Here is a 13,528-nt window from a genome sequence, read left to right on the forward strand (position 1 = left end):
TTGTAAGTGAACCAAACCATTTAAACCCCTGTGTTAGGAGTAGAATCTCATGGTCAAGTCTAAATTTAACAGGCAGCCAGGGAAGAGATGTGAGTACTGGGGTGGTGTGTAGAATAGTGTGATGTGTGTGACTGGTTCTGTATAAATGAATGAAATGAACCTGTGTTATTATTTTGTCCCAGGGGCTGGGCTGTGCTGGATCGAGATTCCCAAGCTCAGTAAGTATAGTTTGGTCAGTTGTGTTGATTTCTGTACAGGGACTTTGGTCTGGTCTGTGTTGTGCGCTTGAGGCAGCACTGATGTTGTGTTCTGATTGGCTGTGTGTTACACTGATTATGTGTTCTGATTGGCTGTGTGTTACACTGATTATGTGTTCTGATTGGCTGTGTGTTACACTGATTCTGTGTTCTGATTGGCTGTGTGTATTGTAGTGCTCAGAGGGACCCCAGGGAGAGACGGGCCAGAAGGGAGAGCCGGGGGAGGCAAACGTGGCGGTGAGTTTATGGGCGTGGTCGGAGGGCGTGGCGATGAGTTTGTGGGCGTGGCCAGAGGGTGTGGCGGTGAGTTTGTGGGCGTGGCCAGAGGGTGTGGCGGTGGGTTTATGGGCGTGGTCGGAGGGCGTGGCCCCCCCATCCTATCAGTCCTCTGTCTGACTCTTTTAGGCGTCAGTTTCTCAGCGTGTTTATTTTTGTTTGTTTGTCAGGGAGAGCTTCATAACTGGGGCAACTGGGCCCTGAAACTTAAGGTGAGTCATTAGTCTGTCTGTCAGCCTGTCTGTCTGTCTGTCAGCCCGTCTGCCTGTCTGTCTGTCAGCCTATCTGTCTGTCTATCTGTCAGCCCATCTGCCTGTCTGTCTGTCAGCCTGTCTGTCTGTCTATCTGTCAGCCCATCTGCCTGTCTGTCTGTTTGTCTGTCTGTGTCTGTCTGTCTGTCTGTCTATCTGTCAGCCCATCTGCCGTTCTGTCTGTCTATGTGTCTGTCAGCCTGTCTGCCTGTCTGTCTGTTTGTCTGTCTGTGTCTGTCTGTCTGCGCTCACATTTTTAGACCTCTCTATTTATCTTCTCTTTCCTCACTCTCTCTCTCTCTCTCACTCTCTCTGTCTTTGCAGGGGTCTAAAGGTGACAAAGGAGCCAGAGGTCTTCCTGGTGTCAAAGGGGTCCCAGGAAAAGCCGTGAGTAGCAGTGTCAGCTATGTTCTGATTGGCTGTCAGTCAGCACGTACTGTCCAGCTGTGTTCTGATTGGCTGTAAATCAATTGGTATTGTACAGCTGTGCTCTGATTGGCCATCAGTCTTTAGGTTTATAGTAGCATTCCCATTGGCCTTCAGCTCTTACGTAGTGGGCAGCAATGATCCAATCAGCTGTGAGTGTAGGGTTGCCAGATTCCCAGTTTTTAACCAGAATGTCCGGTTTTCTATGTATTTGTACAGGGCCAGTTTGTGGTCCCGACAGCACACTGTAATGTCCGGTCTGAGTAATAGTTTGAAAAAATGTACCATTAGTGGGTAATTCATTCACGTCTCGACCTCCTCCTGGTCTGTGATCCTTTCCGTTAGCCCATCACCTTTGGTTGTGATTCTAAAATCTGGCAACCCTGCGTAAGTGCATGCAGGCCAGCGAGCGTAGCAGAGTTTCAGTCTGCTGTGTGTCTGTAGGCCAGATAATTACTGACACGTCCTGGTCTGTTTCCTCCCGAGCCCCTTCTCCCTCTAAAGGAGAGGGGTGAGGAGGTGGGCTGGCCACATTTAGAGCACCAGCATGGCCGTGTGTGGGGAGGGGAGTCTGCTCCGCCGGAGCTGAGCCCTCTGATCTGGCTGCGAAGCTGCAGCTGAAGCCGGCGCGTCAGGAAGCAGATCGATAGCGCCAGCGCAGGCCGGCCCACCGCCGTCTGAAATCACAGACCGCGCAGCTGCATTTCCGCGCTCCCCACCGCTCGATATCTGTGGGCAGGATACTTCTTAAATTAGTTCATATTTATTTAGAAATTCAATTTTAATTACAGAATATATTTTCTCCCTCTCCCTCCACCCCCCCCCCCTCTCTCTCTCTCTCTCTCTCTCCCTCTCTCCAGGGTGCAGAAGGCTCATTCTGTGTTGTCGGGCCCAAAGGCCTGAAGGTCAGTATCAGGTTTATAAAAGAACACATCCCAAATGCTGAGCTCCCCAGCTCTCTCTACCTGTGTGTTCCACTGTGTTTACCTGAGTCTCCAGGTGTGTATGCATGTGTGTGTCCAGGTGTGTATGCCTAAGTCTCCAGGTACATACAGTATGTATGTGTGTGTCCAGGTGTGTGTACCTGAGTCTCCAGGTGTGTATGCATGTGTGTGTCCAGGTGTGTATGCCTAAGTCTCCAGGTACATACAGTATGTATGTGTGTGTCCAGGTGTGTGTACCTGAGTCTCCAGGTGTGTATGCATGTGTGTGTCCAGGTGTGTATACCTGAGTCTCCAGGTGTGTATGCATGTGTGTGTCCAGGTGTGTATGCCTAAGTCTCCAGGTACATACAGTATGTATGTGTGTGTCCAGGTGTGTGTACCTGAGTCTCTGAGTGCATGTGTTTGTGTGTGTCCAGGTGTGTGTACCTGAGTCTCCAGATGTGTATGCATGTGTGTGTCCAGGTGTGTGTACCTGAGCACATATGGATATGTCCTGTGAATCTTTCCCTCTTTGCAGGGGTCCACAGGTGCGGTTGGGCGGGAGGGGAAACCAGGTTTACCTGGACGTCCTGGAAAACCTGGGATCGGGATACCAGGTCCCCCTGTGAGTACCAGTCTGACCTTCAAATTCAGCAGTCACTCAGTACCACGCTAACCCAAAACACTACACCCCCTGAGTACCACACTAACCCAAAACTCAACACCCCCTGAGTACCACACTCACCCCAAAACTCAACACCCCTGATACCACACTACCCCAAAACTCAACACCCCTGAATACCACACTCACCCCAAAACTCAACACCCCTGAGTACCACCTAACCCAAAACTCAACACCCCTGAATACCACACTAACCCCAAAACTCAACACCCCTGAATACACACTAACCCCAAAACTCAACACCCCTGAATACCACACTAACCCCAAAACTCAACACCCCTGAATACCACACTAACCCCAAAACTCAACACCCCTAAGTACCACACTAACCCAAATCTCACAGTCACTCAACAGCCCCTAAGTACCAAACCTACCCACAAATTCAATGCCCACTGAGTACTCACCTAACACGAAAGGAACCTCTGTCTCTCCTTCACTCATAAGATCACTGTCGACACTAGTCTCATGGACCAGGAGGTGGAGGGTTGTGATGAGCCAAGAATGCCTCAAAACAGGCCCTGTTCTTTCTCAGGAAGCTGAGCCACCGAACAGCCAAGGTACTGGGCGGAGGAGATCTCCTAGAGGTTGCCAGATTTAATCCAGAACACTCAACACCTTCTACCACTAACCCAAAACTCAACACCCCCTGAGTACCACACTCACCCCAAAACTCAACACCCCATGAGTACCACACTCACCCCAAAACTCAACACCCCATGAGTACCACACTCACCCCAAAACTCAACACCCCCTGAGTACCACACTAACCCAAATCTCAACAGTCACTCAACAGCCCCTAAGTACCAAACTAACCACAAAATTCAATGTCCACTGAGTACTGCGCTAACACAGAAAGGAACCTCTGTCTCTCTCTTTCACTCATAATGGATCACTGTGTCTGACACTGTGAGTCTTTCAGGACCAGGAGGGAGTGGGAGGGGTTTGTGATGAGAGCCAATGAGATGCCTCATTAACGGAGCCCTGTTCTGTTCTCAGGGGAAGCCTGGAGGACCCCCCGGAACCAAAGGGGCCAAGGTATGGGGGGGGGGGGGCGGGGAGGAGGGGATCTCCTTACGCAGGGTTGCCAGATTTTAGAATCCAGAACCACTTTGGGGCCAAACAGAAGTCCTTCTCCAAGGCCAATATAAATTAAGTGTTATGTGTGCTTCTTGGAGAACTGCTAGAGTGTTCAGAGTTGCCTTTCATGACTATTAAGTTTTATATTTATGTTTGCAGTGACATTTAGTTATTTTGCCAGCAGCCATACCACCACGCACTCTGCTCCTGCCGACTGGCTGAAGCTAAGCAGGTGTGGGCTTGGTTAGTACTTGGATGGGAGACCACCAGGGAATACTGAGTTGCTGCTGGAAGTGGTGTTGGTGGGCCAGCAGGGGGCAGTCTTCCCTCTGGTCAAATAAAAACCCCAATGCCCCATTGCAGTGACGGGGACACTGTGCTGTAGGAGATGCCGTCTTTCGGATGAGACGTTAAAACGAGGTCCTGACTCACTGTGGTCATTAAAGATCCCATGACACTATTCACAAAGAGCAGGGGGTTCCCCGGTGTCCTGGCTAAAATCCCAGATCTGGCTCTCGCAAAAACCTGCCACCTAATCATCCCCCGATTTAATGGGCTAAAAAATGTTCTCTCCCTCCAGTGGAGCTAATCAGTGGCCAACAATAGAGGATGGTGGTTGTGCTGGGCAGCTCCCAGGTGTGAATGTGTATGAGTGTGAAGCAGGGCGTTCCTGCAAAAGAGCATCCGTGCTCAGTGAACCTACCCTGGGTAAATAAAGGTTAAATAAATTTTGTCTGACAGTATTTGTTATTTGGGGAGTATTTGTCATTTGGCTTTGTTATATAGAGTAATTGTTGCCATGGTGACACACTCTCTTCTGCAGGGGGATTCTGGGACTCCTGGCACAGATGGTAACCCTGGAGACCCTGTGAGTGCTGTGATCTCATTGTGACCTCACACATTAAATTATTTCATCTGCTTGTGATATTGTGCTGACATGACATAATAGTGGAATGATATCATTAGCTCATGACATCGCATCGCATTTCCTAGAAGTCAGAGAGGTGGAGATTGACATAGTGAGGTTGGTAGATTGTGATTGTGTGTGTGTGTGTGTGTGTGTGTGTTCTAGGGACCCCAAGGCCCAGCTGGGGATCAGGGTCTGAAGGTGAGTCCCATGCAGTCACACTGTAGCTCTCCATCCACCCCCATACCTCTGTTTCTGTGTCTTTGGGTTTGGCCATTTCATGTGTGTGTGTGCGTGTGTCTGTCTGTCTGTCTGTCTGTCTGTATTTCTGCGTCTGTGTGGATGTGTGTCTGTCTGTCTGTCGGTCTGCGTCTGTGTTGATCTGTGTTTTAGGGAGACCCCTGTGAGCCATGTCCAGTGCTGGTTCCAGATTGGGGGCCCAAAGGGGAGCGTGGGGCCCCGGGACTGGGAGAACAGGGTCCCCCGGTGAGTGTGCGTTACGATGGCTGGATTTCACAGAGGAGCAGAACAGTACTGATTTACTGTGATAAATAATAACCTCATAGCCAGGCAGCAACAGCGAGAGCCTTCCACCAAACAATGTGCACAAGAACACACACACACACACACACAACACACACACACACACACACACACACACACACACACACACAGACACACACACACACAGACACACACACACACACAGACACACACACACACACACACACACAGACACACACACACACACACACACACACACACACACACACACACACACACACAGACACACACAGACACACACACACACACCACACACAGACACACACATATATGACCAACACACACACACACAGACACAGCACAGACACAGCATTGACCAAACACACACACAGACACAGCAGCCACAACACACACAACACAGACCACATGCATAACCAACACACACACACACACACACAGACACATGCATATGACCAAACACACACACACAGACACAGACACATGCATATGACCAAACACACACACACACACACACAGACACATGCATATGACCAAACACACACACACACCAAATCCAACACAGTCAGCTGTTTCTCTCCTGTTCTGCCTGAGAGGACTTAGCTGTGGCTGTCCTGGCGATGCGTGCCAGTAGGCTCAGGTAGCTCTGTTCCATGGTGTAGTGTGGCCATATGCGTAGAGTACTCTGTCATGCGATAGCGTGATAGTAGGCGGGTAGCGTGTCCTGGATAGCGGTGCAGTAGGCTTAGAGTAGCTGTGTTCCCTTGGCGATAGCGTGTGCCAGTAGTCTTAGAGTAGCTCTGTCCCCATGGCGATAGTGTGTGCCAGTAGTCTTAGAGTAGCTCTGTCCCCATGGCGATAGTGTGTGCCAGTAGTCTTAGCGTAGCTCTGTCCCCATGGCGATAGTGTGTGCCAGTAGTCTTAGAGTAGCTCTGTACCCATGGCGATTGTGTAGGCCAGTAGGCTTAGAGTAGCCTGTACCCATGGTGATAGTGTAGGCCCATATGCGTAGAGTAGCTCTGTTCCCATGGCGATAGTGTAGGCCCATAAGCTTAGAGAAGCACTGTTCCCATGGCGATTGTGTAGGCCAGTAGGCTTAGAGTAGCTCTGTTCCCATGGTGATAGTGTAGGCCCATATGCGTAGAGTAGCTCTGTTCCCATGGCGATAGTGTAGGCCCATAAGCTTAGAGAAGCACTGTTCCCATGGCGATTGTGTAGGCTGTAGGCTTAGAGTAGCTCTGTTCCCATGGCAATAGCATGTGACAGTAAGCTTAGAATAGCTTTGTTTCCATGGCGATTCTGTAGGCCAGTAGGCTTAGAGTAGCTCTGTTCCCATGGCGATAGCGTGTGATAGTAGGCTTAGAGTAGCTCTGTCCCCATGGCGATAGTGTGTGACAGTAGGCTTAGAGTAGCTCTGTCCCCATGGCGATAGCGTGCGACAGTAGGCTTAGAGTAGCTCTGTTCCCATGGCGATAGCGCGTGATAGTAGGCTTAGAGTAGCTCTGTTCCCATGGCGATAGTGTGTGACAGTAGGCTTAGAGTAGCTCTGTCCCCATGGCGATAGTGTGTGACAGTAGGCTTAGAGTAGCTCTGTCCCCATGGCAATAGTGTGTGACAGTAGGCTTAGAGTAGCTCTGTCCTCATGGCGATAGTGTGTGCCAGTAGGCTCAGAGTAGCTCTGTTCCCATGGCGATAGCGTGTGCCAGTGTAAGCGGTCTCCCCGCTGTGCAGCTGACAGCTGTGACTCCCGAAGCTTGTGTTCCCCTTGCGTTCCCCAACTCTCACAGAGAGGCCTGAGTAAACTGTGACTGTGGGGGGCGTCCCGCACAGCCTCTCCGCTTTAACAAAGCCTCAAACAGAAACATGTGTACAAACCTGCTCTCTGCCCTCCTCCCTAAACATTACACAAGCAGCTCGTAGGGGCAGAGCGCTGCCACGGCAGCACGCAGGCAGAATTACTCAGCGCGCGGCTTGGAAGAGTCGAGCGGCCCAACACAAGCTGCTTCAGGCGTCCGCTTTAACAGCGTTAAAGAATGCCTTTTATCGGTTGCATCAGTGCGCTGAGATACGCACTGGAGTGAGCAGCTGGTTCCAGCATGTCTGTTTCCTCATCTTTAAGGAGAGGCCTCATTAATGGGATGGAGTGCTGGAAAGTTACACAAACAATAATTATTATAAATTTAAAACACGTGAAACTACTGCAGTGGTGCTGTGTGGGTTTGGCAGGGGTGGGGGGTGGGAGAAGGGTGGGGTGGTGTTGTCTGGGGGGGGGGGGGGGGTCTGGGTTGATCATGTTTGTTTATGGAAAATACAGTTAATCTGTGGACGAGGCAGGGGGCCGGGGGCAGGGGCAGAGTGGGGGGCTGGTGTAGGTTGGTGGCGGGGGGGGGAGGGGGGGTAAGAGAATGGAAGGTCTCAGGGCTCTGGGGTTCCTGGCCCTCTCTCAGAAACTTTCACCATTTATTATAATAACTTTTCTCTGCAGCTGTTCAGAACTGATCTGCGTCATTCTACTGTGCAGCGACACTGGGCTCTGATCAGCTCTCACCAGAGCGCCAAGTGCTTCATAAAACTCCCCGCAGGACTCTTACCCAGCTGTGTGTGTGTGTGTGTGTGTGAGTGTGTGTGTGTGTGTGTGTGTGTGTGTGTGTGTGTGCGCGTGCGTGTGTGTGTGTGTGTGTGTGTGTGAGTGTACGTGTGTGTGAGTGGATGTGTGTGTGTGAGTGTGCGTGTGTGTGTGAGTGGGTGAGTGAATGTGTGTGTGTGTGTGTGTGTGTGTGTATTTGTGTGTGTGAGTGTGTGTGTGTGTGTGTGTGTGTGCGTGTGAGTGCATGAGAGTCTGAGTGTGTGTGTGTGCGTGTCTGTGTATTTGTGTGTGTGAGTATGTATGTGTGAGTCTGAATGTGAGTCTCCAGTGCGGGTGTGTGTGAGTCTGAGTGTGTGTGTGTGAGTGGGTGAGTCTGAATGTGTGTGTGAGTGGGTGAGTCTGAATGTGTGTGTGAGTATGTGTGTGTGTGAGTATGTGTGTGTGTGTGTGTGTGGGTGAGTCTGAATGTGTGTGTGAGTATGTGTGTGTGTGTGTGGGTGAGTCTGAATGTGTGTGTGAGTGTGTGTGTGTGTGTGGGTGAGTCTGAATGTGTGTGTGAGTATGTGTGTGTGCCGTTCTTAAAGCCAGTGTAGCGTGCATTGCAGGAGTGTTAAATTCGACAGGAAGCTGAAGAGCTGCACAGGCACACTGCTGAGTGCTGAGTCTGGCGGTCTGTAGCAGGTCGTTCCCTTGTCATGTTTCATTAGTGACGGTGCTGTAAATGCTCCTTAGTGCTGTACTGAGCTGCCAGTTCAAGTCTGCTGTGTTCCTTTTCCTTGAGATAAATTTGTCTTCTACATTCTCTCTGTGTGTCTTTCTCTCTCTCTGTCTCTCTCTGTCTCTCAGGGTCCTCAGGGTGTGAATGGGACATCAGGCCCTAAGGTAGGTGCAGGTACCTGCTGTGTAAATGTGGGTGTGGTCTCCTCCAGGTATCAGGCACCACCTTATTGCACCTGTACAGTTAGCGCAGGTTAATATGAGAGCACCTGTGCGGTTAGCGCAGGTTAATATGAGAGCACCTGTGCGGTTAGCGCAGGTTAATATGAGAGCACCTGTGCAGTTAGCGCAGGTTAATATGAGAGCACCTGTGCAGTTAGCGCAGGTTAATATGAGAGCACCTGTGCGGTTAGCACATGGTAATAATAGTCTCTGCTGGGCTGTTCTATGCTGGTTCTGTAGGGAACAGTCTCTGCTGGGCTGTTCTGTGCTGGTTCTGAAGAGAACAGTCTCTCTCTGCTGGGCTGTTCTATGCTGGTTCTGTAGGGAACAGTCTCTGCTGGGCTGTTCTGTGCTGGTTCTGAAGAGAACAGTCTCTCTCTGCTGGGCTGTTCTATGCTGGTTCTGTAGGGAACAGTCTCTGCTGGGCTGTTCTGTGCTGGTTCTGAAGAGAACAGTCTCTCTCTGCTGGGCTGTTCTGTGCTGGTTCTGAAGAGAACAGTCTCTCTCTGCTGGGCTGTTCTGTGCTGGTTCTGAAGAGAACAGTCTCTCTCTGGTGGGCTGTTCTATGCTGGTTCTGTATGGAACAGTCTCTGCTGGGCTGTTCTGTGCTGGTTCTGAAGAGAACAGTCTCTCTGCTGGGCTGTTCTATGCTGGTTCTGTAGGGAACAGTCTCTGCTGGGCTGTTCTGTGCTGGTTCTGAAGAGAACAGTCTCTCTCTGCTGGGCTGTTCTATGCTGGTTCTGTAGGGAACAGTCTCTGCTGGGCTGTTCTGTGCTGGTTCTGAAGAGAACAGTCTCTGCTGGGCTGTTCTGTGCTGGTTCTGTAGAGAACACTCTCTCTCTGCTGGGCTGTTCTGTGCTGGTTCTGAAGAGAACAGTCTCTCTCTGGTGGGCTGTTCTATGCTGGTTCTGTAGGGAACAGTCTCTGCTGGGCTGTTCTGTGCTGGTTCTGAAGAGAACAGTCTCTCTCTGCTGGGCTGTTCTGGGCTGGTTCTGTAGGGAACAGTCTCTCTCTGCTGGGCTGTCCTGTGCTGGTTCTTAAGAGAACAGTCTCTCTCTGTTGGGCTGTTCTGTGCTGGTTCTGTAGGGAACAGTCTCTCTTTCCTGGGCTGTTCTGCACTGGTTCTGTAGGGAGCAGTCTCTTCCTATTGGGCTGTTCTATGGCGGTTCTGTAGAGATTAGTCTCTCTCTCTGCTTTAAGTCATTTGATTTATAGTTCTTCCATTTACAGGGAGAACCAGGGTCAGATGGATCCAAAGGTGAAAAGGTCAGTTTATCATCCTCTGTCTGTGATTGGCTGCTTGACCTGTCTCATTGTACACTGTGTCTCTATGATTGGCTGCTTGACCTGTCTCATTGTACACTGTGTATCTGTGATTGGCTACTTGATCTGTCTTATTGTACACTGTGTATCTGTGATTGGCTACTTGATCTGTCTTATTGTACACTGTGTCTCTATGATTGGCTGCTTGACCTGTCTCATTATATACTGTGTCTCTGTGATTGGCTGCTTGACCTGTCCCATTGTGTCTCTTTGTGATTTGCTGTTTTCTGCCCGTGGATGCATTATTACCCCTGTGGAGGTGTGTTTATCCTTGTTTTTACCCCATGTGTCTGTAGGGGGACCCGTGCACAGAGCCAGATGGGGTGAAGCCTAACCCTATGCAGGATGCCAGGAAGGGGCAGAAGGGAGAGACGGTGAGTTACTGCCCCCTGCTGGAGGAGTGTGTGTGTGTGTGTGTGTGTGGGAGAGAGAACGTGTGTGTGTGTGTGTGTGTGTGTGTGTGTGTGGGAGAGAGAACGTGTGCGTGTGTGTGTGTGTGTATGTGTGTGTGGGGGGGGGAGAGAGAGAGAGAGAGTGTGTGAGAAAGAGTGTGTGTGTGTGTGAGAGAGAGAACGTGTGTGTGTGTGTGTATGTGTGTGTGTGTGTGGGAGAGAGAGAGAGAGAGAGAAGGTGTGTGTGTGAGAAAGAGTGTGTGTGTGTGTGTGTGAGTGTAGGTGTGTGTGTGCTCATGGTTTGTGTTTCTCTGCTTGCAGGGAGATCCAGGTGTGTGTGTGCCTAAAGGAGACAGAGTGAGTCCCCTCTGCTTGCCCTTACCCTCCACACATGAGCTCTGTAAGGTGTGACTGACAGGTGTCTGCAGGTGTGACTGACAGCTATCTGTCTCTGCACAGGGAGAGCCTGGGCCAGCAGGCCCGAAGGGGGTCGAAGGTCAGAAGGTGAGTCATGGCAACAGGCTTGCAGGAGTGCTGGCAGAGAGAGGGCGTGTCTTTAGAGAGGGGGCGTGTCTTTAGAGACGGGGTGTGTCTTTAGACAGAGGGTGTGTCTTCAGAGAGGGGGTGTGTTTTCAGAGAGGGGGCCGTGTCTTTAGACAGAAGGTGTGTCTTCAGAGAGGGGGCGTGTCTTCAGAGAGGGGGTGTGTCTTTAGACAGAGGGTGTGTCTTCAGAGAGGGGGCATGTCTTCAGAGAGGGGGCGTGTCTTCAGAGAGGGGGCATGTCTTCAGAGAGGGGGCGTGTCTTCAGAGAGAGGGAGGCGTGTCTTCTGAGTGAGGGGGGCGTGTCTTTAGGTAGATTATGTGAGCAGGGTTGATGAGCCTGGTGCAGTTTGAGATGGGCTCCTGTCTGCAGGGACAGTCTCCAGGCCAGCAGTGCTGCAGGGTCAGTCATGTGATTGATGTTCTCAGAGCTCTGATGCTCTTGTGATCTGTGTCTGCTCTTCAGGGTACTCCTGGTCCCAGGGGTGCGGGGGGCAGGTTGGTGAGTGTGGCACAGATACACATGAATCCACAGAAAGATCTCTGTGTGTACGTGTGTGTGCATGTATGTGTGTGTGCATGTGCGTGTATGTGTCTATGTATAGTAAGTATGTGTATAGTAAATGTGTGTGTGTGTTTGTGTGTGTGGTAAGCATGTGTATACTAAGCGTGTTCGTGTGTGTGTGTGTGTGTGTGTCTCTGTGTGTGTACAGGTGTGTGTATGTATAGTAAGTATGTGTATGGTTAATGTGTGTGTGTGTTTGTGTGTGTAGTAAGCATGTGTATACTAAGCGTGTTCGTGTGTGTGTGTGTGTGTGTGTCTGTGTGGGTCTCTGTGTGTGTACGGGTATGTGTATGTGTAGTAAGTATGTGTATGGTAAATGTGTGTGTGTGTGTGGTAAGCATGTGTATACTAAGCGTGTTTGTGTGTGTGTGTGTGTTCAACACTACTGCTGAAATTACTGCTTCATGACCTATTTTCCAGGGACCAAGGGGGCCGCGTGGTGAGAATGGAACAGTGGGGCCCAAGGTGAGGGAGAGCCGGCTCTGGAGCGGCCCTCAGCCCTCAGCCTCTCCTGCGCTTCTGAGTCATTACCTCACCTCACATTCCCTCACATTACCTCACCTTACCTCACCTCACATTCCCTCACCTCACATTCCCTCATCCAGACTGACCCTCATCCAGACTGACCTACCCTGCAGCACAACCCTCAGGGCATTCAGCTGAACGATGTGAGTGTGTGGAGATCGCAGCATCACAGATGCGCTGAACTGTGGGTTTTCAGCACTGCCAGGGTAGGGTGTGCTGGAGGAGGTCTAACCCGGGAGGCGGAGCACTCTTTAAGAGAGAGTGTTCTAGAAGGCTGTACCAGAGGATGTTCTAGCGTGTCACTGAGCAGATAGTGGCAGAGGACTTGCGAGTGGAATTTGGAATGTGTTCTAGAATTCTGAGCAGAGAATGCTGGAGAAGGACACTGGAGAGCCTTCTTTCAGACAGGACCTTTGCAGACAGACATGGCAACACACGCACAGACACACACACACACATAGATACGTACACACAAACACACACACACACACGCACACACACACATAGATACGTACACACACACTGCTCAGTTTCCTTACAGTCTCACAGTTCCATTCAGCAACAACTTCAAAACAGTGGTCAATTTTCAAACTGTGGTTAGCATATTCATTTATAGTTTTCCATAACAATAGTTCAGGAGTTGGTTGAGCCAAACATGGCCATGCCAGGCATGCGTGACCTGGTGGGGGTTTGGTCATGTGACCTGTGATGTCAGACTGTGCTGTGTCTCGCAGGGGCCGCCAGGCCTGGAGGGGGCAGCAGGGAGCAGGGGGCAGAAGGTGAGAACAGTAAAGGAGTGCGGCTCATTAATACACCATCAGGCCACTGCCCTAATGCTTGTACCCCCCCCCCCCCCATCCCAGGGTGATCCGTGTACTGGGCCTCCGGCTGAGTGGAAGCGTCATGTGATCACCAAGATCCCTGGGGAGCCAGGCCCTGCAGGACCCCCTGGAAAGACCATTAAAGGGTCACAGGTGTGTGTTTGTGTGTGTGTGTGTGTTTGTGTTTGAGTGTGTGTGTGTGTGCGTGTGTGTGTGTGTTTGTGTTTGAGTGTGTGTGTGTTTGTGTTTGAGTGTAGGTGTGTGTGTGAGTGTGAAAGTGTGTTTGTGTTTGAGTGTGTGTGTGTGTGTGTGTGAGAGTGTGTGAGTGTAGGTGTGTGTGAGTGTGAGAGTGTGTTTGTGTTTGAGTGTTTGTGTGTTTGTGTTTGAGTGTGTGTGTGTGTGTGTGTGTGTGTGTGTGTTTGTGTTTGAGTGTGTGTGTGTGTTTGTGTTTGAGTGTGTGTGTGTTTGTGTGTGTGTTTGTGTGTAGGTGTGTGTGTGAGTGTGAAAGTGTGTTT

At 50.7% G+C, this 13,528-nt stretch overlaps 1 protein-coding gene across 1 annotated transcript in view; it reads left to right on the plus strand.

The window, feature by feature from the left end:
- Window positions 1-13,528, plus strand: part of LOC135238461 (collagen alpha-1(XVI) chain-like) — a 57,363-nt gene that overhangs the window by 14,573 nt on the left and 29,262 nt on the right. Inside the window, exons 10-22 of the mRNA XM_064306374.1 lie at window positions 183-218; window positions 432-494; window positions 704-745; window positions 1,109-1,171; window positions 2,071-2,115; window positions 2,672-2,758; window positions 3,812-3,850; window positions 4,716-4,760; window positions 4,965-5,000; window positions 5,193-5,285; window positions 8,755-8,790; window positions 10,078-10,113; window positions 10,467-10,544. Of these exons, the coding sequence (XP_064162444.1) occupies window positions 183-218; window positions 432-494; window positions 704-745; window positions 1,109-1,171; window positions 2,071-2,115; window positions 2,672-2,758; window positions 3,812-3,850; window positions 4,716-4,760; window positions 4,965-5,000; window positions 5,193-5,285; window positions 8,755-8,790; window positions 10,078-10,113; window positions 10,467-10,544 (699 nt within the window). The remainder of the gene's footprint in view (window positions 1-182; window positions 219-431; window positions 495-703; window positions 746-1,108; window positions 1,172-2,070; window positions 2,116-2,671; window positions 2,759-3,811; window positions 3,851-4,715; window positions 4,761-4,964; window positions 5,001-5,192; window positions 5,286-8,754; window positions 8,791-10,077; window positions 10,114-10,466; window positions 10,545-13,528) is intronic.

This window comes from Anguilla rostrata, chromosome 1 (assembly GCF_018555375.3).
Source record: "Anguilla rostrata isolate EN2019 chromosome 1, ASM1855537v3, whole genome shotgun sequence".
NCBI classification, from domain to species: domain Eukaryota; kingdom Metazoa; phylum Chordata; class Actinopteri; order Anguilliformes; family Anguillidae; genus Anguilla; species Anguilla rostrata.